Raw genomic sequence first — 22722 nt, forward strand, 5'->3', positions numbered from 1 at the left:
AATATGCATCAGCATCGTCTGTTTAATTCACACAGCTGTAGTGGAACTGCTAAGTAATTCCTTGCCTTTTTCCAAAGAAATGAGAATAATTTTGTCCCATGGTCAAACAAACAAATAAATCAGTGATCTTGCCTTTTACTCCAATATCTCCAAACTACAAAGCAAATGTAAGATGTGTAAAAACAGAAATCAACCTGCTGAGTCCTGGAGAGTTCTACTGTGTTGGTCCTGACCACCACAAACAAGGAAAATCCAGGCATTAAAAGAGACCTTTACCTATTTGGGATTGTACTTCTATAGCATTAATGAACTTAGAGAAGTTTGGATAAAAAAGAAATTTAAAAAATGAATGAAAATAAATGCAGCAGATTCAGAGACTACATCTTCTTCTTCCTTGCCTATACCTGGTGCCTACATTACCCATAATGCAACTTGACTGCTGACAATTTGATGGGAGCACACAAAGGCTTTACACACTCCATCACATCTCCAAGTGTGTTTAAGCCACAGCAACACACAGGCTGCACAAATATACCCTCAGAAAGATGCTATGACCACAAAAAAGACAGAACCTACAGAAGGCACATTAATATTATACAATTAAACCATTTTAACCTTCACACAAATCGAGTGGTTTATTGCACATGCTAGTTTGCATCACTGTACCACTCCACCCAGCGAGACGAGCAATATGACTCATCCAACATGAAACTGCTGGCTGAGAACACAGAGGATCCATCTAATACCATGCTACAATACACAGCTGCTGGCAACCAGCTGTGTGTGCGCTGGTGTGTGTGTGTGTGTGTGGGTGTGTGCTGGTATGTGTGTGTGTGTGTGTGACGGAGAGAGAAACTGAGAGAAAGAGTTGAGTGCCACGTAAATCAGAGCATGACTAACACACACAGACATGGAGCTGGTGCAAGGATATTTCGCTGCAGGCAGCCTTCTCAACAGACACACACACACACACATGCACAGATGCACACTCACACACGCTCACACACATAGTCGTATTTGCAGCACTTCAGAGGACATCGTGCTGACTTACATTCATTTCCCAGAGACTTAGACAACCATTAATCATCTAAACCTAATCCTAACCTTTCACTAACCTTAAACTAAGTCTTTACCCTAAAACGTAATGATTCACATTATAGGGACTTACTTTATCGTCCCCAAAGGGAGGCAAGTTCCCACAGTGTGACTCTGCGTAAACAGATTTATGTCCCCACAACATCAGTAATACAAGTGCACATACTTACTCCACACTTCTGTCTGACATATACACGTGAACCAAGTGTAAGTACTGACTGCTGCATCTCCTGCTTGCTAGTATGATAGCCATAAAGCCACCACACTGACAGACAGGGCAATCAATAGACCCAGTGACAAACACTAATAATCCACGACACACACACACACACACAGACTGCAGACTGATTTTATGCCCAGTGACATTGTTACCCTCTTTATGTAATAATGATGGGTTTTGTTACAGCATAAAACTCAATATTCATTCACTTCTTACTGCTGTTTCTGTTTGTGCAAGCAATGCAGACACATTATTATTATAATAATGATAAAGATGTATTTGTATAGTGCTTTGTAATCCTTTAGATTTTCATCAAACCCAGTTTTTATACTATTTATGGCCTGTACTTTTTCAGCAATAGCCATCGTAAGTATGAAAACTCAAAATCATAACAGAAACTGATTTGTTTTACAGATGCACCCTTCAATATCTGAAACTGAAGGTGGGCAGCCGGAAATGATGAGACACACTTTACTTGCCAACTGTTTCCTAAACTACGGGCAGCAAGTATCAAGAAGATAACAACAAGAAGGCTCACACAGAAGGCCATATAAACACGGCACTGCATTTCAAAGGTAAAGTTCAAAATGCTGTATTACAGGACTGAAGTGAATTTGTGTTGTTCTTCAACTTCAGATGAGATCTGAATATTTATAAGGATGATTTCCATGGTAATGGCCATGTCATTCAATTTTTTTGCTACTGGGATGTGATGGTGGACGTGACTTTAAATAAGAATGAACTATGAACTATAGTTTGTAGTTTTAGACTTTCTCTCAGGGAACACATTAGTCGCTCGGGCTCTCTCGCTCATCACTTGCTCACTAAAAGTTTGTCATCAGTTTATAGTTAGGTTAGGTCAGGAAAGCAACAAGAATGCACTGTCTTTGTGATTTTTTTTTTCTTAAATTTTCCTCCTTGGGAGCGTACCACCGAATGGTTTCACTGTCTCTGTGCCCCCCTTTGATATTTGTTCTGGCAGGATTTCAACTGCAGCCACAATGGCACATGTGAACTCCCTCAGCAGATAATATGGACACAGACTAACCGATAACACAACATCCGGGCAACAGAGACACTATTTCGCTGTAACATGTCTGGGATTACACCATCTGTTGTTTCTGCTCTACCTGCAGTTTCAGCTTAATCTATAGCTTTCACCTGTTACTTAATCTGCAGGTAGTGAAGTTAGAGAATTTCAAGAATTCCAAGTTACTTAAAAGTAAGGAATTACTAAAATACTGTGAAGATACAATAAAACATATTCCAAATGCAATCATCTTCTTAATCTTTTTACACAGACTCAATGACTGTGTACCTCAGACCCTGAGAATAGCGAAGATCTGCCAGGCTTTCTGAGGCACTGAACAGCACAGAGCAACATATTCATGTGTCAGCTGTGGCTTCCTCCCTGCTGTGGTGATTATGGACCTCGAGAGAAAAGGAGTCTTCATCTTGGAGGGTAAGTTACAGGATTATTTTTAATGCACTAATCATGCATTAGCATTTGTCTAATGGGAACATTCTTTCGATCGTAGTGAGTGAGCTGAAAACACCCTCTGAAGATTCTGATGGACAACACAACACAAAGGATTTCTGGGACTCTGCAGTCCGCCTCGTACACCACTCACTGCTCAGAAGTAAGTAGTTAATATAGTATATTTACAGGACCACTGAGGCCCTGAAAAAAGCTGGGCTGTGATAACTGCCATGGGAATTAAGGTGATGTTTATTCACACAGCATTTTCATGTGTAAGTTGTAAGTTATTTGTTTTCTTTGCTGATGTTGGTTGAAAGTGAGAACATGTTTTCTGTGGTTTGTGCATCTGACTGGCCGAGGGTATCAACCCCACCATTTTTGCAGTAACAGTGGGGGGTGAGGTGTCAGATGACAGGTTAAAATGTGTTTTCAAATCATATTTATATGTAAATACATATAAATTGTAAGTGATATCAATCAGCAAGTACAAAATGTTGTTTTTGGTTTGAAACTGTGACATTGCAAGTCCCCACACCTGTGTGGACCTCCTGCCGTTCCGCATGCACCTGGTGCAACTGTTCACCTTCACTCACATTCCCAAGATGCCAACAGGCTACAAGCTACAAGCTAAAAGTCAATGCTACCAGTTTAGTGTTTGTCTGTATTTTGTAATCTGAGTCTCAGGAATTGTCGTCCCATCATCCCTGTATGAGAAGCCTATAGAGACAACATTACAGGGAGGATAGCAATCAGAGGACAGCGGGTAGCTGAGTCCATCTGTTTAATGTTTGTGCATTATCATCATTATGTTTGAGATTCCTGTTAGCTCCAACTTCTAGACTCACATTTCCTCAGCCCTCCCATTATAGCTGTGTACTTCTTTGTGCGTGCGTGTGTGCAGCTGTGATCTATTTCTGTGCTAAATGAAAAAAAAAAAAAAAAACATAAAACACCTGAAGTTGCAGACACGCTGTCTACTGTCAGAGTGTCTGCGGGGGCGTGTGCCTTTAAAATCTGTAAGATTCACGTCACTTGAAGCTCTTCACCTACACACACACATCCATGTGCGCTCACACATACGATGCTAGAAATAGCTGCTCTATATTTGAATGAGTACAGTCAGAGTCAATGTCTAATCAATGTCCCAGCTTTCCTCTGTCGACAGCAGCCTGAAAAACAGACCACAGTGCTGGATGGATGGATAAATCATTACACAGAGGCAGAAACACAGCATATAATGAACAGAGATGGATAGAAGACATCGCAATGAGGGGAAAATTGAATTAATACGTTTATGGATGGTTCCTCTTTCATTTACTTTGTTATGTGGAGCCATATAATAGATCTATAAAGCAAATCAGCATTCATTCAATAAAGTCCTAAGCCCTGGGCTGGTCCTCCCACAATCCTCTGCCAGCTCCCTTCACACAGTTTTCCCACTTTCGTTTTCAGTCACATCATTCTCAACCTCAGTTTGTGAAAATGATTTTTTTCCTAGAATAAATCAAAGTGCTATTTCAAAGAATAGAATAAAATCTGAAGATGTGATAATATCTATTAGATAATATCTAATAAATGGAATACAGTGATGATCTGAACCTGGCAAAACCTAGTTTTTACATATTGATTTATCTTTTTAAATCTCCTATTGGTGGAGGCAAGGACGATTAAAAGGCTTTTGACCTTTAAGATAATGGAAGTGACGACTTTTTCTCCTAATCTCAGTGGACTTTCTCACAATCAACCAAGCAAACAGATCTCATGATATCCTATTTTCCAAACTAAAGTCGGTGTGAATTTAGCATCTGAGCTTTTCTAAAACTCACCCCAGTACAGCACAGTTCATTCAGTCCAATGATCAATAGAAACCACAAAAAGTACTGTTGTTGTAGATCGTGAATTGTGAGGTGGATTAGAGATGGGAGGGTCTGGTGATTAATATCTGTGTCAGCCAGTCAAACCAATGCTCTCATAGCTCTGAAACAGCTGAGCCAATCACAGTGTGGTATCACAGGTCAAAAATGAAGAGTCGGTTTCTCCAGGAAATCAAATTGTTGTCTGGATGCTGCAGAGCGGCACAGTGTGAACACACAACAGCACAATATGTTGCTGTTTTTGTAATAGTTATATTGGACTGGATTGGATCAATCCAGTACTTTTTCAGTCTAAATTCTGCTCTATCTCACGTTGTAAACTGCCACATCATTTCACAGAATGTGATGCAGCAGTATTTGTACTGTAAAGCATTTCAAGGGTAAAACATGAACCACTGGAAAACCTGCAAACAATGTTGGCTAGAAGGGTCATGATGCACAGGATTAATGAGCTCCAGTAAACCAGTGACTCCTGCAAAACAGGCAGAATACTGAGTGTGTGTGTGTATAGAGATGTGTGTGGTTATCCTGTAGCAGCCTGGTGTCATCTGCAGGAGAATGAATAAAGGAGGATGGTCGTGTGTAATGGCACTGAGCTCTGGTCTGAAATCAGCCTTCAGATGGCTGCAGGGATTTAAAGAACTGAGGGAGAAGCTTTTCGTACAGTATAAAACAGCTGTGGACAACGGACACTGTCAGAATCGGTCATATTCATTTGTAAATCAGTGCAGACTAATCCCTGCTTTATCCAAATTAAATATTCATTTTTATGCAGATTTAAAGGCATGTATTGGTAGGGGAGTGTTTGATTAAAATGTTTTTTCCTTTTTTTTCAGTTTAACCATTATTCCATTATTTCTGTGCATTTGCTGTAAAAATGTAGTTTGCTCTTATTGATAACATCACCAAAGTGCCAAGCGGAGTGACGCTGCCTCAGGAACAGACATGGCTCTGACACATCTATTCTCAGGAAAGCAACACTGACATCTCGCTTTGCAGCGCTTCATCTGAATAAACCTGCCACCTGTTTGTTCCTCTCCTCCCACCTGAGCACCACGCGTGCTGCGCTTGGCAGCAAAATACACAGACAGGCGAGGCGAACTTCAAGGTCAGGAAAGGGTCAGAGCTGGTCGAGCTGCTTGAGCTGGTCGTTACAATCGGTAACTAGAGGTTTCTGTCTCTCCAGCTCAGCCTCTCTTTCTCTCACCAAAATAACAATCAGAAAGAAAAATAATTCACAAAGAGCTTCAGCATAATATTTCCATGACTGTTTTTTTTTTTTTTTTTTTTTTCCCCTAGCTGCCGATGAGTGCCACTAACCATACCCAGCACATTTCAAGCAGAGTGCAGTGTGGCAACCTCCTATTGATATTCTAAAATGCTCCTCTTTTCAGACGTAGCTAATGTTGGAAAAGAAGGCACAGGCACCAGCCTATATTTAGCTAAACACCACTGAGCTGTAACAACAGCTGTTGATTGTGAGACATGCTCAGGTGAGATGTAGTGGCAGGAAGGACGGAGAACTACAGGCACACACGAGCTTAGCTGTGTAATGGTATTCACATGCTCCACAACCCTTTATGAAGATGAAGGCAGAGCAGCATAAAAGCAGGAACAGTCCTCACGGTCCGTTCTGTTGGAGCTGTGACATACAGAGCTACAAATACAAATCAGGGCAGGTAGTTTAGATTCCTCAGGTTGTTGGCAAGTGGCTGGAATTTAAAGCTTGATTCACAGTTGCATGACCGTAACAGGGGGTTATGGTGAAGACAACATCAAGCAAGTTTAAGTAAAAGTCTGATTCTGCCCTTTGTTCTAGCGAACACGCAGTGAAGCCTGTGCTCACCATGATAGACGCTCTGCATCACAGTAGATGAGAGAATTTAAACAGGATTACTGCAGCTGTTTATGACTACATGGTAGTCTCCTATTCAGCTGCGAGACAAGGGGAATCTTGGGGTGTGGGCTGGGGCTGTTGTGTTGTTTTGCTTTGCTCTAACAAATCAGTGGTGAGCGAAGTATCCAACATTTTTTTCATACTGATCAAAGGAAAATGTCAGTTTAAGAGTTGTTATTTCTGTCAGTGGCTATGCCACAACTCTGCTCCGATCTTATATGTCTGTCGCAGGTTTTCATGATTGCAGTTTGGTAGAGAACTGGTTATGTAGCAACATCCCCTCTTTAAATCCTACCAACTAAACTCTGATTGGTTGATTGATTGTTTTTCCTAGGGGGGGCTCCTAAAGGGCACATTACCAGACCTGGGCGGCAGTTTAGAGCTCTGAAACCATATGTGATCATTTACTGTCTCGTGACCCAGCCCATAAACTCACACACACACACACACACACACACACACACACACACACACACACACACACACACACACACACAATAAGAAACTCTTACCCGCTGTGTTCATTTTGCTATCCTGGTTGCTGCTAACAGACGCTCCTGCAGGTGGTGGAACAGCAAGTAAAAAGTTGGTCTCGCAGCTCCCATGATGCCTCTTGGGGGGTGGGGATGACGGCAATACGGGTGACGTCATTAACTGGGGTGACATCACTGTCACCATTGCAGCAGCGGCTTCTGAGCTGTCCATGACAGTGAGAGAGCGTCGGACAGCGACGTGCGGATATGGCACCCTTGGCGGGCACGCTGTTCCCATCAGGGCAAAATTGGGTACATTGGGCAACATCATTGGCGAGCCTCCCATACTGGTGGGGTAAGTTCCAGCCATTACCATGGGAACAGACAGGTGTGAACAGTCAGACATTGCGCGTCTCACTGCAGTCCGCTGTGGCAACTCGCTTCCCTGGCTAGTTTTTGTGACTCTGTTTAATGTATCAGATGAGCCCACTCTCCCATCCTCAGCACGATTTAAATCCTGCGACAGGCCATGAATAGCAAATGCCCTTTCCATTTTGCCTCTACTAGGCGGAATACATGCCCCTGCCTTCCTCTCTTCAGTATGGCTTAAGTTTTCTCTGTTCATACCACCCTCCCCTACACCACCCACCCCAGCACCAACACTAGCTCTGTTAGACAAAGCTGGTGGTAAGCCTGCTGAGGGCCCTGCAGAGGTAGAAGCTTGGCCCCCTGTTCGGTCAGCAGCCGCAGGAGGAGGAGGAGCAGTACCAGCAGTTGGTCTCTCAGTGCTTTGCTTTCCTAGAGATGATTTTAAAGTTTGATTTCCGGTTACACCTGCAACTGAATTGTCTGTCAGACTTCTGAGAAGGCCTCCAGATGTGGAGGAGCTAACGGATTTCTTCTCATCCTCTTTGTGTCCCAGACTTGAACTGGGGTTTCTCTCCCCAAGATCAGAGGCCTGTTTTGGAGAAGGAAGCAAGCTCTGGCTTTGGGAAGACACTTGGAATCCCTGGATGTAAAATCCATCTTTGCTGCCTGTGTTGTTTTGTTGCAGATTATTTTGTCCAGAGTTTGGGTTTGTTGTAGTTTTAGGGTCTAGTGCAGAATTCGGAAATGATCTCCCAGGTGAGATTGAAGGGGTGGGTAATGAAGATGAAGGAGTGGAGGAATAAGAAGACAAGGGGCTGCTGGGGCTTTGTCCTGCACTCCCTAATGACCCCCCTGCCCCTCCCAGCTTGTGTCCATCCTCCCTCCCCCTCCCCCTTCTGGACCCCTCATCCTCTATATACAGTGCTGACATCTTGAAACTCTGCGTTGTTGGTGCGTCGGCCGCCGTGCCAGACGAGATCCCCTCAGTCCTGCTTCTCCCCAGTTTCACCTCATCTTCTGTTAAAGTTATTTTGGACCCCCCCTGGGTGGTGGCGGGAACCTGCCCCCCCGCTGCCATCTGGCCTTGGCAGGGCCAGTCAATGTGCTGGGAAGAGGCCGGGCTGGAGGGTGACAGTGAAGAGGAGGCCAGGACCGCAGGGGTACTGGCACCAGTGAGGGTACTGGGAGGTTTGTGTTGCTGCTGTTGTTGATGCTGCTGCTGCCGCTGATGTCCACTGGAAGGTTGTCCGTACCCGCTGCTACCACTAATAATGGCAGGCTGCTGCCAGGGCGAGCCAGACAGGAAGGACATTCTCCTGCTATGTTGTCAGGTCCTCTTGTATTGCTCTTTTTCTGGCTTTATCTCTTGTCAGTCTCTCCTTCTTGTCTCGTTTGCTCCTTTTTTGTAGTTTTAGTGTCTTCCTTCTCTCTGTCCTCAGTTTTTTGTCCTCCTGTCTCCTGCTCTTTTCTGTCCCCAGTTAGTGTCGGTTTATTCTTGTCCAGGAGGCAAAAATGTCCTCAGTATCCAAAGTGTCATGAGCTTGGAAAGTAGAGGAAAGCAATGTATCCTTTCTTTTTTAAGTAATGGCTCGGAGTTGTGTGTGTGTGTGCGCGTAACTGTGCAATTGTATGTGAAGTGCATGTGTGTATGTGTGTTCACAGGCGAAGCAAAAGAAGTGCGTGAGAGTGAGTGTGTGTGTCTGTTCGTCTCGGCTTCTCTCTGAGCACTGCACGGATCAGCTGTGGGGCTAAATTGCACCTTGCTCTCTCTCTCTCTCTCTCTCTGTATCTCTGTTTTCTTTCTCTCTCTCTCTCTCTCTCTCTCTCTCTCTCTGACATCACACAGTCACATGACAGCCCGGAATATTCCCTCATTCGCAGGAGCAAAATTTCAGCATCCAGCCCTTAGCGACAAACATGCACAAGCATAAACACATGAAGATCACACACACACACATGTAAACTGGCAAACACACATGCACACGCTAACAGATCAATGACTGTCACAGTTACTCAGCAGCCATATGACAGCCACCACTCACAAGTTGGTACAGAGCGAGAGACACAAGAAGAGATTAGTGAGACACCACTGAAGACTGTAATCATCCTGTCTTTGTCCCCTCTTTTATATAAAACCATAACCAGCCAGACAAAAACTTCACGTATGTTTCCAGGCTGTAATTTACCACACTGACGTCATCAGACAACACCGTGCGCACAAAGGAACTGTGTGCCCTGAACCATGTGACCTTTTGTAATTAATTTGTATCTTTTTTTTTTTTTTTTTTTTTGTGCATTTCACTTTGAAAGTTCTGATTTCATCCACTCACCATAATTAGTTTAATTGATTTAGCTGATTACTTCTATTAAATAAAGGTGTAATTCATTAGATGTGAAGGCTGGGTAGGGGTAAATCTTTATTTCTTTAAAGTTTGAATTTTGTGCAGTCTGGTAGCTCAGCTGACAGGTGTAACATTTCCAAAGCTGACACTTCTTCTGCACACATTGGATAAGAGAAGGAAGCAAATGCTTTATGATTTTAAGCGGAGAATGGAAACACTGACTGCTGACTAAATAAGCTCTTGCACAGACTAAGCATTCTGCAACAGGGATTTGTTCATCTTTTGGTGAGATGCTGCTGAAATGCTGCAGAGGCTAGCAGCACATGACGTTAATCTGAAATAATTGACAACAATAATGAGTAATAATTGGTTCAGTGCTCTAAAAGAATTCAAATTTTAGGAAAACCATAATGCTATACATTCCCTGATGTGGTCTCCCATGTGGAAAAGTGTTTAACTTTGCAGTAAAAAAAAATCTGAGTAAAAAAACAAATGTGAATCATGTTAACCTGACTGCCAAGTAACAGTGTGTGAGCAATATCAGAGGCCTTATAATGAGCACTTTGATATGTGAGTTTTGAAAGCAACAGAAGGCAGCTGACAGAGGGTCAAAGAGGCCACATAGTTTTTACCTTTTTGAAGGTGCACTGGGTCAAAAAAACTTCTCAATGAGCGGATAGTGCCAGTGTCAGCCATGTGCATAGGCACCATACTTAGCATGCCACACTACTTTCTTAGGCCAAGATGGCAAGGACCCAAAGTAAAGATGTGACTGGGGAATAAAGTCACACATCTCGCCAAGATATTTTTCTCAGGAGTAGTGGATCAAGCCAGGAATAAAATTTCAATGAATGTTATATTTACAGTACATTCTTCAGGAAGCCAAAAAGAGGACTGCAGATAGCTGTCCATGTCCTGTACATGTTAGCCACAACAACCCAACTGAGTAAGAAAATCACTTACTGAAGCTTTCATGTGCCATTGGACTAGTCTTAAAAATTATAAGCATTCACCAAAAGCACAACCTGTAAAGCTGAAAATGGCCAGAAGTACACCTTTTTCACAGCAGAGATCTGAACTTTTGGTCACAGGTGTAGCTAATAGCACATTAATTATGGCTACATTCCAATTACATGTGCTAGTTGCTAGTTCCAGAACCCTGGTATTGTGGATGCTGGTTCATGGGCGTGGTTACTAGGACACCTAAATGGAACAGGGCCATTGTTAATGTTATTAATTACACCTCTGCTTTGACTGCTGGGAGAGAGCTTGTTGTTTTGTTCCACAGAAGTACAGTACAGGACTGAAAAAAACTCATCTGTCTCTCAGTCTAACTGTATAATATAAGCTTTACAAAAATACCTAAAATTATGGGCTTAAGCAATGCAAGATGAAATTTACAGCTACATTCTAGGCATTTAGTTGAGACTGTTTTCCAGAGTGACCTAATGACTTTCTGTGCATCATAATATGAACACCATGCACGCTGCAGAGAGCACACATTGACTTCAAGGAGTGCAGCCATCTGGAATTCAGTATTCTCTCTTGACAGAATCGCTACTGGAGATTCATCTGGTTGCTTAAAGCAAGGAACAAAACTTCTCAAGGACCAAGGTCATGTTCAAAAGGGGATACTGCCCTTACAGCATGTAGTACATGCATCACGTAACTCGTTTTAGGATGGTAGTATTCTGTTCTTTTATGCCTCAAACACCAAATGGTTTGAAAACTAGAGAGCACTAACCCCTAAGCAACACTGGAATATTGGTGCCTTGACAATGTGAAAGCAGCAATACAACAGAAAGTATTCACATGTTAATATTTCCCCATTTGAAACACTATTTAAAACAAACGCTTGATGAAAAATGTTGGCATCTCACTGAAGATTTTTCACTGCACAGGATAGCTGACCGTCTCCCACCAACCCCTCATCAGCCCCAACACATCCAAGGCCTGCGCCAAAATAACAAGGGCATCTTGTCAAGCATGACTGAGAATGAATGAGCATTATTACATAATCCTCCATAAACAATTTGTCTACTGTAACCACAGAGGGAGAGAAAGCCAGAGAGAGGAAGAGGAAGACATTAGACAGTTGTTTAGTTTCTAAAGACTTGGAAAGGATGGGTGTTATGCAAGAAATCCAAGGGATGCGTCTGTTAAAGTGTGGGTCAGGCTCAGAGGTGGCTTGTACTAACATTCAAACGGGTTCTCAGGTTAAAGCAGAGAAATTTGTCGGTTTGAGGTTCAGCCATTTCAGACACGAGATAAGAACAAGTCTGAAACTTAGAAGACACAGAGAACTAACCCCCCGCCCCCCCCATCTTTATTTCTCTCTTTCACAAATTGTTATCACTCTGATGTGATAATAGATCAAATGAAAAAAAAAAACATCCATATGCTGGGGAAGCCAGTAATTTGTAGTATGTTAATTAGGTCTTTTGTGAGCTGTCATGTCTGAAGCCTGTGACAGTGACCCTTAGCTGATACTCTTGCTGATGTCAGGCTTCCACAGATGTCATTTTTCTGTCTAGTTCACACTGGTGTGGAAATGTTTGAACAGCTAGCACAGGTTTCATGTCATTCTCCTCATGATGTCCCAGAACCGTTGAATTTCATCGCTGTCAGTGGGTTTGATCCTGATGTGGTGTAGTATTACTGTTTAGGCCTTAGTATTGCTCTGCTCTACATGTCATTTCTTATCGATGTTAATGCAGCACCGCCAACGGGACCGCTAATGCTAATTCTAAAGCTAACGTTTTTCACTTCGGTCTGAGAAATATGCAAATTTAAGAGTGGTTATTTCTGCAAGTCAGTGTCTGACATTGTGGACGCCCCCTCAGGCAAAACTGAGACAACTGCTTCCCCCCCCCCCACCACCCCCCCCACCCCTCCCACCACCACCCACGACCCCTGTCTCCCATCTCCCCTAGCTGATGGGAAGATGGTGGGGTGGGGGGGGGGGGGGGGGGAGTGCAGTTGTCTCAGTTCATCTCTATGTATTTTTTTACACTTTTTACACAGTTTTTTTTTAATTTGTGCTAAATTGTGCAGTATTGTGAACTAAATGTACAGCTCAGTTTAAATGCTGAATAAGGACACATTAATACAGTAGTAGACTGGCTGAACTCCATTATTTTTTATTGTACAGGAAGACTGTGATTTACTTTAAAGTAGAGGAAAAAGAGGATTGTAACCAGGTTAGGTAAAAAGTGAATACAGTAAGAAGTATATTTTGCATGTTGGCAAATAAATTCAACAAAGCGAAGCTGCACTGAACTGAAGTACCTGTCGCGTGTCTCGTTCTTTTCTCCTGTTTTCTACAGGAACCTTATCTGTTTATGGGTTCTCAGCCTGAGACCTGTAACATTTGGCAAGTTCTGGCGTCATAAAGAGCGCCTTTTTCTCTAATTTATTGATTGATTATACAGCTCACGTTCCAGTTTGAAAGCCTCTGTCTTACAACACCCTGTGTAACTGCATTAATCTCAGTCATGGTTGTGGCAAATTTTTGTGGCTATTTGTCTGCCTCTAGCACAGGTAGATGCTATCACCAGACTATAAATCCTACAAAGCACTGTAGGCTAGTATAATCCAAAACCAACCTGGATACCACTCAGTGACAGGGGATCCTAATTGTGACAATATGTATGAAAATATCAATAGAAATCCCTCAAACCACTGCTACACCAGAATCCACTTCTCCACCAGTGTATTACAAACATTTACCATCCAAACACTGTATGGATTTAAAAAAAAAACACTTTAGGTTTTAGGCTCATGAAAAATTGTCACTGTTAGAATCCCCTGTAACTGACATAATAAAACTGGCTGTAACTAATAATACATCGAATTCCTCCTCTTCACTGGTCTTTTTAATCATTATCTCCCCTGCAGTGTTCCCCATACACTGATTTATTTGTGGTGGCTGACATCAACCAGCTTTTGGATGTATTGATGGAGTGCCGTGAAACAGTGTACAGACATTCATGGTGCCCAGAGGATGAATCCTACTGACTTTAGTGATCCCATGAACTTTCCTGTAGGAACACCATGAGGCTGACATTTAAACTACCACTGTGTCTACAGTAAGTACAGCTGCTGGCACAGCTGTAGACTCTTAGTCTTATTAAAGATTTACATCAGTAAACCCGCCTTCATGAAGGATGTTCAGGTATTATTGCTGGTGTTTTAGAGAGGTGTTAATTCAACTGTGTGGTTATTTTGGGAGATGTAGCTTGTACTGCTGCTTACAATCACTAAACAATAGAAACATCTGATTGTATAATGCAGTACAACTCAATAGTGCCTTCAAAATGGCCGTACAGTTGAACTAACACCTGTTTCAACACAAATTGAACATTATAACCTTCATGAAGAGAGGGTTTATTGCAGGTCTGTTGTATTAGACTGCATTGGTTTTAACTAGGTGTTCCTAATAATCTGCCACCTGAGTGTATTTCCCTTGTTGGTTTTGTCCCAGATCATAATATACTAGACTTTTCACTTTCATTAAATTCACTGTCCAGTTTTTCAAACTGAACTATGTCTACAGAAACTTTAGATCTTTTATCTATTATCTGCATTAATACTAACAATCACAGAGTAACACACATACATGTCTCCTTCTACAGCATTATGACTGTGAAGGGAGTTCTGAGCTCTGTAGCTTGCTTTCAGCAGTGTTTGTTTGCACTCTGGTACAATTTGACTGGTATTATTTTGATGTCTTTGTATTTTCTAAGTTACTGTTTATATTTGAGCTATTATGCACAACAATTCCATGAAGAACAGACTGAACATAAGAAAATGTTTTTAAAACCGGCTTTTCACAAACAGGCAGTGTTTTATTTTTATTTTTTTTGCCTATGAACGGACCACCGGAACTTTAAATAGACTGGTAGCTGGTAAATATGGCTCCTAAAGAAACGTTGGCAATTTGGCAACTAAAAAGCTACATGTACACCGCAGAGACTGTCTGTGGAATACAAATAGTATAGAATACAAGTTAAAAAGCGAGAGAACAACATATTGTCGTTTTAGAAGAAAAAAAGGCTTGAGTTAAATCTGATGCTTTTGTTGCTTTTTACGCAGGCAAACATCGCTGTAAATCGTCCTTCTGAAGGTCACAGAGTGTTGAACATCAGCTGGAGATGGAGGAAACTGAGAGAGAGAACCCTACAGCTGATTGCCCGTGCTGCTGGGCAAAGAGAGAGAGCAAAAGAAAGAGAGAGAGAGAGGGAGAAGGGCATGGGGTTGGGGGGGCTGGAGGTGTGGGGAGGGGAGGAAGAGAAGGAGGGAGGAGGATCTTGTCAGAGTGTTTCTATTTTTACTCTTCGACCTCACTGACTGTCACACCCAGTCCACCTCTTCTCTATCCCTCCATCCCTCACTCGCAGAGTCTCTTTGTTTCCACGGCAACCGCCTTCCATGTCTCCTTGACAACGCCTCCCCCACTTCCCCACCAACACCCCCACAAACCCCGTGCTCCCCCTCCCCCAGTCGCCGATGCAGTGATTAATATGGTGCCAGTGACATAGGGAGTCCAGGCACGAGAGGGGAAGATGTGACATGGATCGAGGTAAGAGAGAAGGTGAAGAGATGGAGAAGCAAGAGAGAGGAAAATGAGAGAGGGGAAAGAAAGGAGAAAGACAGAGAGGAGTAGTAACAGGGAGTTGAGGGAGGGAATTAGCAAGATGGAGAGAGGGAGACAGAAATGTGGGAATAGATAGAAATGTGAGATGATGAAGGGCAACAGATGAAGGGAAGACTGATGAAGGAAAAGGGAGCGAAGGGGGAAAATATCAAGGCAGAAGTAAGAGAGGGAAAAGGAAGATTAAATGAAATTAGAGAGGGAAAGAGTGAACCAGAAAGAAGTAAGGGGCAGAGATAAAGAAAGAAATTGGGGTGAACAGAGAGAGAAAAGGAGGACAAGCAGAAAAAAACGTCCAAAAACTCTGTACTAGCCCACTTCCTGCTCATCTTTAAAGACCCAATACTGTGTTTTCATTAGACGAATCAGCGTGTCCTAATATTGCTACAACCAAGTATACATCAACTTTCAGACCTATATAATCACATCAAACAAAAAGAGAAGACTGACAACTTCTTCTGGCCTCTGCATTGCAACTGATGTGACGTGTCAAGTGTCTCCAGAGAAGGAAGAAAAACTTTCGGACATCATAGCAACAGCAGATGGGAAGGAGCAAAATTTACTATAAATATACAGTAGAGAGGGCCTGAAAGGAACGGTGCAAACGATGGCAGACACAGATGTCAACCTTCAGCCTAATCATTAAGGTGTCCTAAATGAGATCCTGCAGTTTGCAGTGCTCATGTTGGGCTCACTCATGAGGAAAATTCAGCCTTAAGAGAGACTGTAAAATAGGATTTCATTAACCCACCATGCATCGGCACCACGCAGGGAGAAGCGACCTCATAGATCCATCACATGCAGGGAAATCAAATGAGCCCTCACGATGAGTGAGCGGCCTCATATGTAAGGAGAACATCATGTGATGAGCGACTGAGCTGAACAACACATGGGACTGTACTTTATCCTGATCATAAAAAAAACCCTATACACTGGGTAGATATTTGCCACGAAGGAACATTCTGTCATTGTTTTTTCATCCTTAGTCTGTTAAAACTCAAAAAAAAAAAAAAAAAAATTCCCCTAAAGTTTCATTGCTACATTTGGCTGCCATTCAACTGGCTGCAGTAACTCAGATAACAACCTTACAACAGTGGTGAGAATTAAATGTCTCAGTCTGTCTGAGTATTGTTGCTGACCATGTTCATCCCTTCATGGCCACAGTTCACCATCTTCTAATGGCTACTTCCAGCAGGATAATGCTCCATGTCACAAAGCTAAAGGCTCAAACTGGTTTCATCAACATGACAGTGAGTTCAGACCTGAATCCAGTAGAACCCCTTTGGGATGTGGTAGGTGTGATGCAGTCATGTCAACATGGAGCAGAAACTCAGAGGAAAGTTTCCGACAAAGAGAGGAGCTAGTCAGTTTTAGTATGGTGTTCCTAAAAAAGTGCTCAGTAAGTGTATTCACTCAGATTTTTGAGGCTGATGACTTGGACAATCAGTTATCAGAATTGTTGCTATTTAGTTTTGTTTGGATCAGCTGATCAAATACACTGACTAATCAATTCAGCCTTATTCAGCAGTATGGCATGTTCAAATTTTGATCAGTTAAAAAAAAACGTTACCAGCTTCCTCTTCTGGAAAAGAAATACAAATATTTATTTGAAAAGTGTTATATTATGCCTTGTTAAATATTGGATTCAGATTTGGGAACCTTCCTTGCTAAGAAGTCAGTCTGACTGATGCTTCTCTGTTATTTTTCTTTGCTGCTAGCAGCCATTTGTCTCTGTTGTGCTCCAGCTGCAGTATTTTATGGGCAGAGCTGTAATTCTCCCAGCAGACACCTGATGGAGCCAACAAGCAGGGCAGGGACTCAACAATCCCCTCAGTGCTTCACAGCCGACAACAACAACTGGTGATTTGTCTGCAGTGTTAAACAGCCAACCACAACGCAACATGCTGGTCCCCGTCGACTATCTCAGTTTCATATCAATTCAATCTCACTTCGAATTTATGGCAGAGCTGTTGTATTTATTTGCATTAGACTGCAGAGTTGTAACTAATGAAGGGGCCACTGACTGTACTTTCAGCTCTAGCTTTACACTATATGGACATCAACTACTATAGTACAATCTCCAGCCTGTCTCATACTCTAATAACTTTTATATGAAATTGTAGAGTTGTAGAGATTATTGTAGAGGTAATATTTCATATTTTGCTATTGACTGAAAAAATATCTTTTCACAGCTGTGAAAGACCATCACATACCAGTGCATGGCAGATGAAGGTCATTTAGTAAGCAAGACACCTTGTGTTTATATATATGAATACGTTTCAGAGAAGTGCAGTGTAGAAATGTTTTAACAAAAAACACTGAAGTTTGAAAGGTTATTAGTAATAGTAAGAACCACACACACAGTGATAACCACTTTATGGACTAATGGATGGTAAAAGCTCAAGATCTGCCAGACCAGAACTTCTATTTGAAAATGAGCAAACATCTAACATCTCATTAACCTCCATTTTCCAAAGAGACAGAAGTCAAGGTGCTTTTACCACTTGAACATATACAATGCGTCACATATCTCAGCATCGACAACAGTCCCACACCAGTTCCTGTGGTGTTAAATATAATTGTCATCCAAGTTATGCCATCTGGTCGACCCTGGAGGCTACGTCACAATAAAGGCAATGATACAGTTCATTCATAACTTCATTCATTTGCAGCTTTTACTGAGTGAGAAGTGATAGTGTTAAAATGGCAATGCTTTAATTATCACTGACTGATACTGTTGGGATTGCTGACCCCTGTCAACCATGACAGGGAGCTGTGATACAGGCAAATGTGATTTGGTTAATATTTCACATATGTTGTTCATAGAGCTGCATCTAGTGTGACAGGCCATGTCCATTTCTGTTTGTAAAATGTTTTTTTCAGAATTTCATGATATATGCAAAAACTCACTCTAACTGACGAGTATGATTTTTAAACTTAAAAAAAAAAAAAAAAAAGAAGTTGACAAATTCCATCAAATTTAGCACACCAATACTGGATGTGCTCCAGATCTACTCTGGCAAATTTGGTGCAAATCCAACAACAGATGGTACTGTAACATGTTTTTCTTAAGATAATTAAGACAACTGAGATAATTAATATTCCTTAGTAATTATGAGAAGAGCTAAGACCAAACAAAGTCTAGTTCTGAACCTAGCTTCTTTTAATCACATTAATCTTAACTGTGATTGTATGACTTTTCCTTCTCAGGTTTTTAAAGATGGCACAAGTTCTTACTTCAGCATTTTGGATAAAAGATAATTATTTCACTACCTAACTAACTAGGTCTTTTTTTTTTTCTTCTTTCCACTAAACAGGGAATGTGAATGAAGGCCTTGATGAGAGATCTATTAGCAGCGAAGCTTAACGAATCCCTGTATTTTGCCAACTTGGAACTGGATCTAAGATTTAACCAGCTGTTGGAACCCACCTCTACAATCAACTAAAGAAGGTGACACACATTTTTGAATATTGGATGTTAATATTTCAGTTCACACAAACATTATCTGCATAACTCCAACTTTGGAATGCATATCAAGCCTGTCCTCCAGTATCATTTGACTGAATTTACCATATATTATCATTCCACAATTACATGTTGCCACCCAGAGCTCTCTCAAAGCATAATGCAAACCAATTCACCGCACAATCACAGTAATACCACTGTGAGTTCAGGGTTGTCCAACATCCACTACTAAGTTCCATATGAGAATAAAACATGCAAACAGTAGAAAGAGAAACTTGTCTTACCTGTTGTTCAAGGTTACATCATGGATGGCATAGTGATACAGAAAAAAGGGAAAGGGGGGAAAGAAAAAAGAGATCATGTTCAGTCACTTCAGAATCAGCTTCACTGTATTAAACACAGTTCTCCAACATTAAACCCTAACAGAGTTAGAACAGCCTCAGAGCTGGAACTTCCCTTACAAAAAGATAAATCATGAATGTGCTTCAAAACTCCATTTAGAATTTCTGGAATTTACAGGACATTTTAGACATTTACAGCTGGAAAGCCAAAGACAACACTGTGTTAGGAAATGCTACTATGTCTAAAAGCCTACAGTGTTAGAATTTGGAAGCTGGAGCTTCAGCGTACAGTTATATTGAGAACATTTAACACACGCTTTGCTAATAATGTTTAGCATTGGTCAGGTTTTAGTCGTGAGAAAGGGCAGAGGAGAGGCATTAAGCAAATCACACTGGAAAATAAAGCTTCATTCAGCAGACTGTAGGATGTAGACATACTGGTCAGGACTGAAAGGCAGCATTACCAGGAGGAAGGAGCCTTAGACTGAGCTCCTCTCAGGGTTTTCCCCAGTCTACAAGAGGTCAGGCAGACCAAAAAGGCAGTTAGCTAAGGCACTGGACACTGAGCTGTTGGCCACAGCATGGCTGTTAATTGAGGTGCTCAGCTGTATCTGTCAAATTTATGCCTTTCACGTAACTATTACAGACACAGAGTCTGTAACTGTGCCAGTCCTTTGAAACAATAACTGGGGAAAATCCCAACATCTGGAGGTGATTTCATTTTCCATTTAGAATTCCATACTAGATAAGCAGATTATAACCTAGCCTAGGATTTAAACAGGAACAAAAACATTAATTTATCTGCACCCGTAAACTTCACCAGGTCTTTGCATTGATTAATCAAGGTAACAAGTGGCTAAAAATCAATTCATCTCATTTTAAATACTGTTACTCCAATTGAATTGCAATTGAAGATTTACTCTTGACCTTAGAAAAAGGAGTTTGAAAAAAAATCATCTTGACTCAAAGTCAGCTCATTAGTTTTCTTCCTGAGCTTTCAACAACATCTTGTGGCCTTCATTAGTGGACTGTGTTTCTCAGACTTGGTTCAATGGAACTATGGTCACTCAGAGGTGATGTCACTCACTGATGGGGTGTGTCCCATTGATGAAGGCCAAGAGATGTGGTGGAAGACATCTAGTAAGGGGACCCTGAGTTAAGAATTTTTCGTCAAGCTCTAACTCTTGCCAAATGGGTGCAAAAACAGTATACTTAATAATTCACATGATAGCTAACTGGTGCATTTAAAACATATTAGTTCAAATACATTATTAACAATTCCAATATTAACACAGAATATATACACAAAAAACTGAAAACAGAAAACTGGATAATTGCATCTGTGCCTTACCTAAACAATGTTTTACATTATTGGTAAATCAGTTCTCCACATATTTCTTTTGATTTTCTTAATCACAGCCATGTTTACATTTAACTTCTCTACAACTACACCATAACATGGTTCTGTGCATTTGATAAATTGTAACAACTACTGTTCTATATAACCACGATTGAGTTTATAAAGCTAACAAGCAAACTAGCTTTGCCATGGAAGGACCTTGGTTATGTGTTTTGTTTTTTTTTTTACAGACAGACAGAGTGAAGATAGTGGGAGGTTAGACAGGGAGCTGACAATCAGATGAAACAATAGACAGTGTAGCAAGCACAGACAGTAGAGCTATCAGAAGCAGCAGGTCAGGTAATAAAATTGCTATGATCATGGTAACAGATACACAGAGGCAGGCAGAGGGAAATCAAATCAGGCAACTTATAATTTATCCTTGCAGCTTTGTTAATACAGGGCCCGATCAGTAGAGTACATTTCTATCCCATACTCATGCCAGCAGCTGGGAAAAGAGATTTACCTGGACACAAATGTTTCTCTGGTACTTTTTTTTTTTTTTTTTAGAAACAACTATATATTTTTTCAAGATTCAGTGTTTTCTTTTAATGGTAGCAAAGAGTAGATTTGTATCTACATGTTTTAGATATGATTATTATTAGTGATGAAAACATAAGCTCTTTTGCATTTGTCTCTCTGGCCTTGGTTATCACAAATACATAGGGGAATAGATTAAGCACCAAGCAGGCCTGATGCTCAATCCACATACAAAGAGCTATGCATGCAGGATCAATAACTATTTCCTGCTATCCTAGCCAACAATCCCTTATGTTCAAATTAGCCCCATGTTATTCATAATCTTCCCCGTAGTTCACCAACCTTCCAGTTGGGGGAGCTGTGGCGATGAGGACTCCTGGTGCTCTGAGTGTGCAGGGAGAGAAGGAGGGGCTGCGGGGGTGATGGATGGAGGGTGTGTGGCAGAACTAAGGGGTGTGGCTACACTTGTGGGGGGAGTGTCTGATGATGATGTAGGAGGGGCTTCATTCTTACAGGGAGAAACTGAACTAAGGGGCGTGGCTGAGGTGGCAGAGGGGACAAAAGGCTTGGCGTCCACACTGAGGGCTGATCCGACTGCCGCTGGGATGGTGGACGAAGTGGAAGTAGGACTAAGGGCTGGAGTGCTCTTGGAAACAGAGAAGGCTTGTGAATCAGGGATGGTGGTTTCATTTGGGGTGGACTTCATCAAGGGAGCAGTAGCAAGGGAGGGGGTGTTGGTGATAGGGGTGGTGGTCTGTGAGTCAGGGGTGGAGCCCTGAGGGGTCTGGAGGACTGAATCAAGGAAAGAGAAGGTCTGGGAAACTGGGCTCAGATTGTCCCCTGTCATTAACGCTAGACTACCACTAACATCCCCAGCTAAACTACTTTTGGTGGTTGTTTCAGTAGTCGGTATGCTAACATTAGCTTCAGGTTTGCTGGTTGAAACTTTGTCTTCGTTTGCCTTTTGCCTGTCTTTAGCAGACATAGGGAAATCATCTACACACATGGGCTCATAGGAGCGTGGAGATGAATCTGTTACAAGGCTACCATAGGAATGGTTGGTGAAACTTGTGGGTATTTGTGCAGAGACAGAGGGCAAAACAGGGCTGGGGTTGGAGTTTGGAGCTTTGAAGTCAGGTGGACCAGAGTCAGCAGCTGTAGACCAGGCAGGAGCAACTGTAGCCGGTGTGGGAGAAACAGGCAGCTGGGGTGCTCCCCATTCCTCTGGAAGTCTTGCCCGACTCTTAGTCTTCTTGCCTTTTACTCTACCCCCTCCTCCACTCTCTCTGATCTCCCACTCCCAGTTCTCCTCCTCATCTTCATTATCCTGTGCTTCCTGTCCACCCTTATCCTGCATGCCATGCTTGTCTGATTGGCTGATGTTATTTTCCTTGCTATCCAAGAAATCGTAGACCTCGTCGTGGCCCTTCCTCCTCTTCTTGCGGCGTCTCTGCTGTTGCTTGCCAGCCTCGCCCCCCGGCCCTGCTCTCTCGGGGCTCTCTTCGGAGGCGGAGGATGTGGTACTGACGTCATCTACTGAGCCGCTGGGAGAGAGGACAGGAGCTGCCGAGGGGGGAGGGTTTTATAAGAGGAGGAACCAATCACATACTGTGTCAGAGAATCACCTGCCAAA

General features: G+C 42.1%; 1 protein-coding gene across 1 annotated transcript in view; it reads right to left on the reverse strand.

Annotated features, from left to right (window-relative positions):
* Positions 1 to 22722, reverse strand: part of LOC121193037 (microtubule-associated protein 4-like) — an 85064-nt gene that overhangs the window by 20614 nt on the left and 41728 nt on the right. The window contains exon 5 of the mRNA XM_041055144.1: positions 21432 to 22652. Coding sequence (XP_040911078.1) covers positions 21432 to 22652 — 1221 coding nt within the window. The remainder of the gene's footprint in view (positions 1 to 21431; positions 22653 to 22722) is intronic.

This window comes from Toxotes jaculatrix, chromosome 14 (assembly GCF_017976425.1).
Source record: "Toxotes jaculatrix isolate fToxJac2 chromosome 14, fToxJac2.pri, whole genome shotgun sequence".
Classification (NCBI taxonomy): domain Eukaryota; kingdom Metazoa; phylum Chordata; class Actinopteri; family Toxotidae; genus Toxotes; species Toxotes jaculatrix.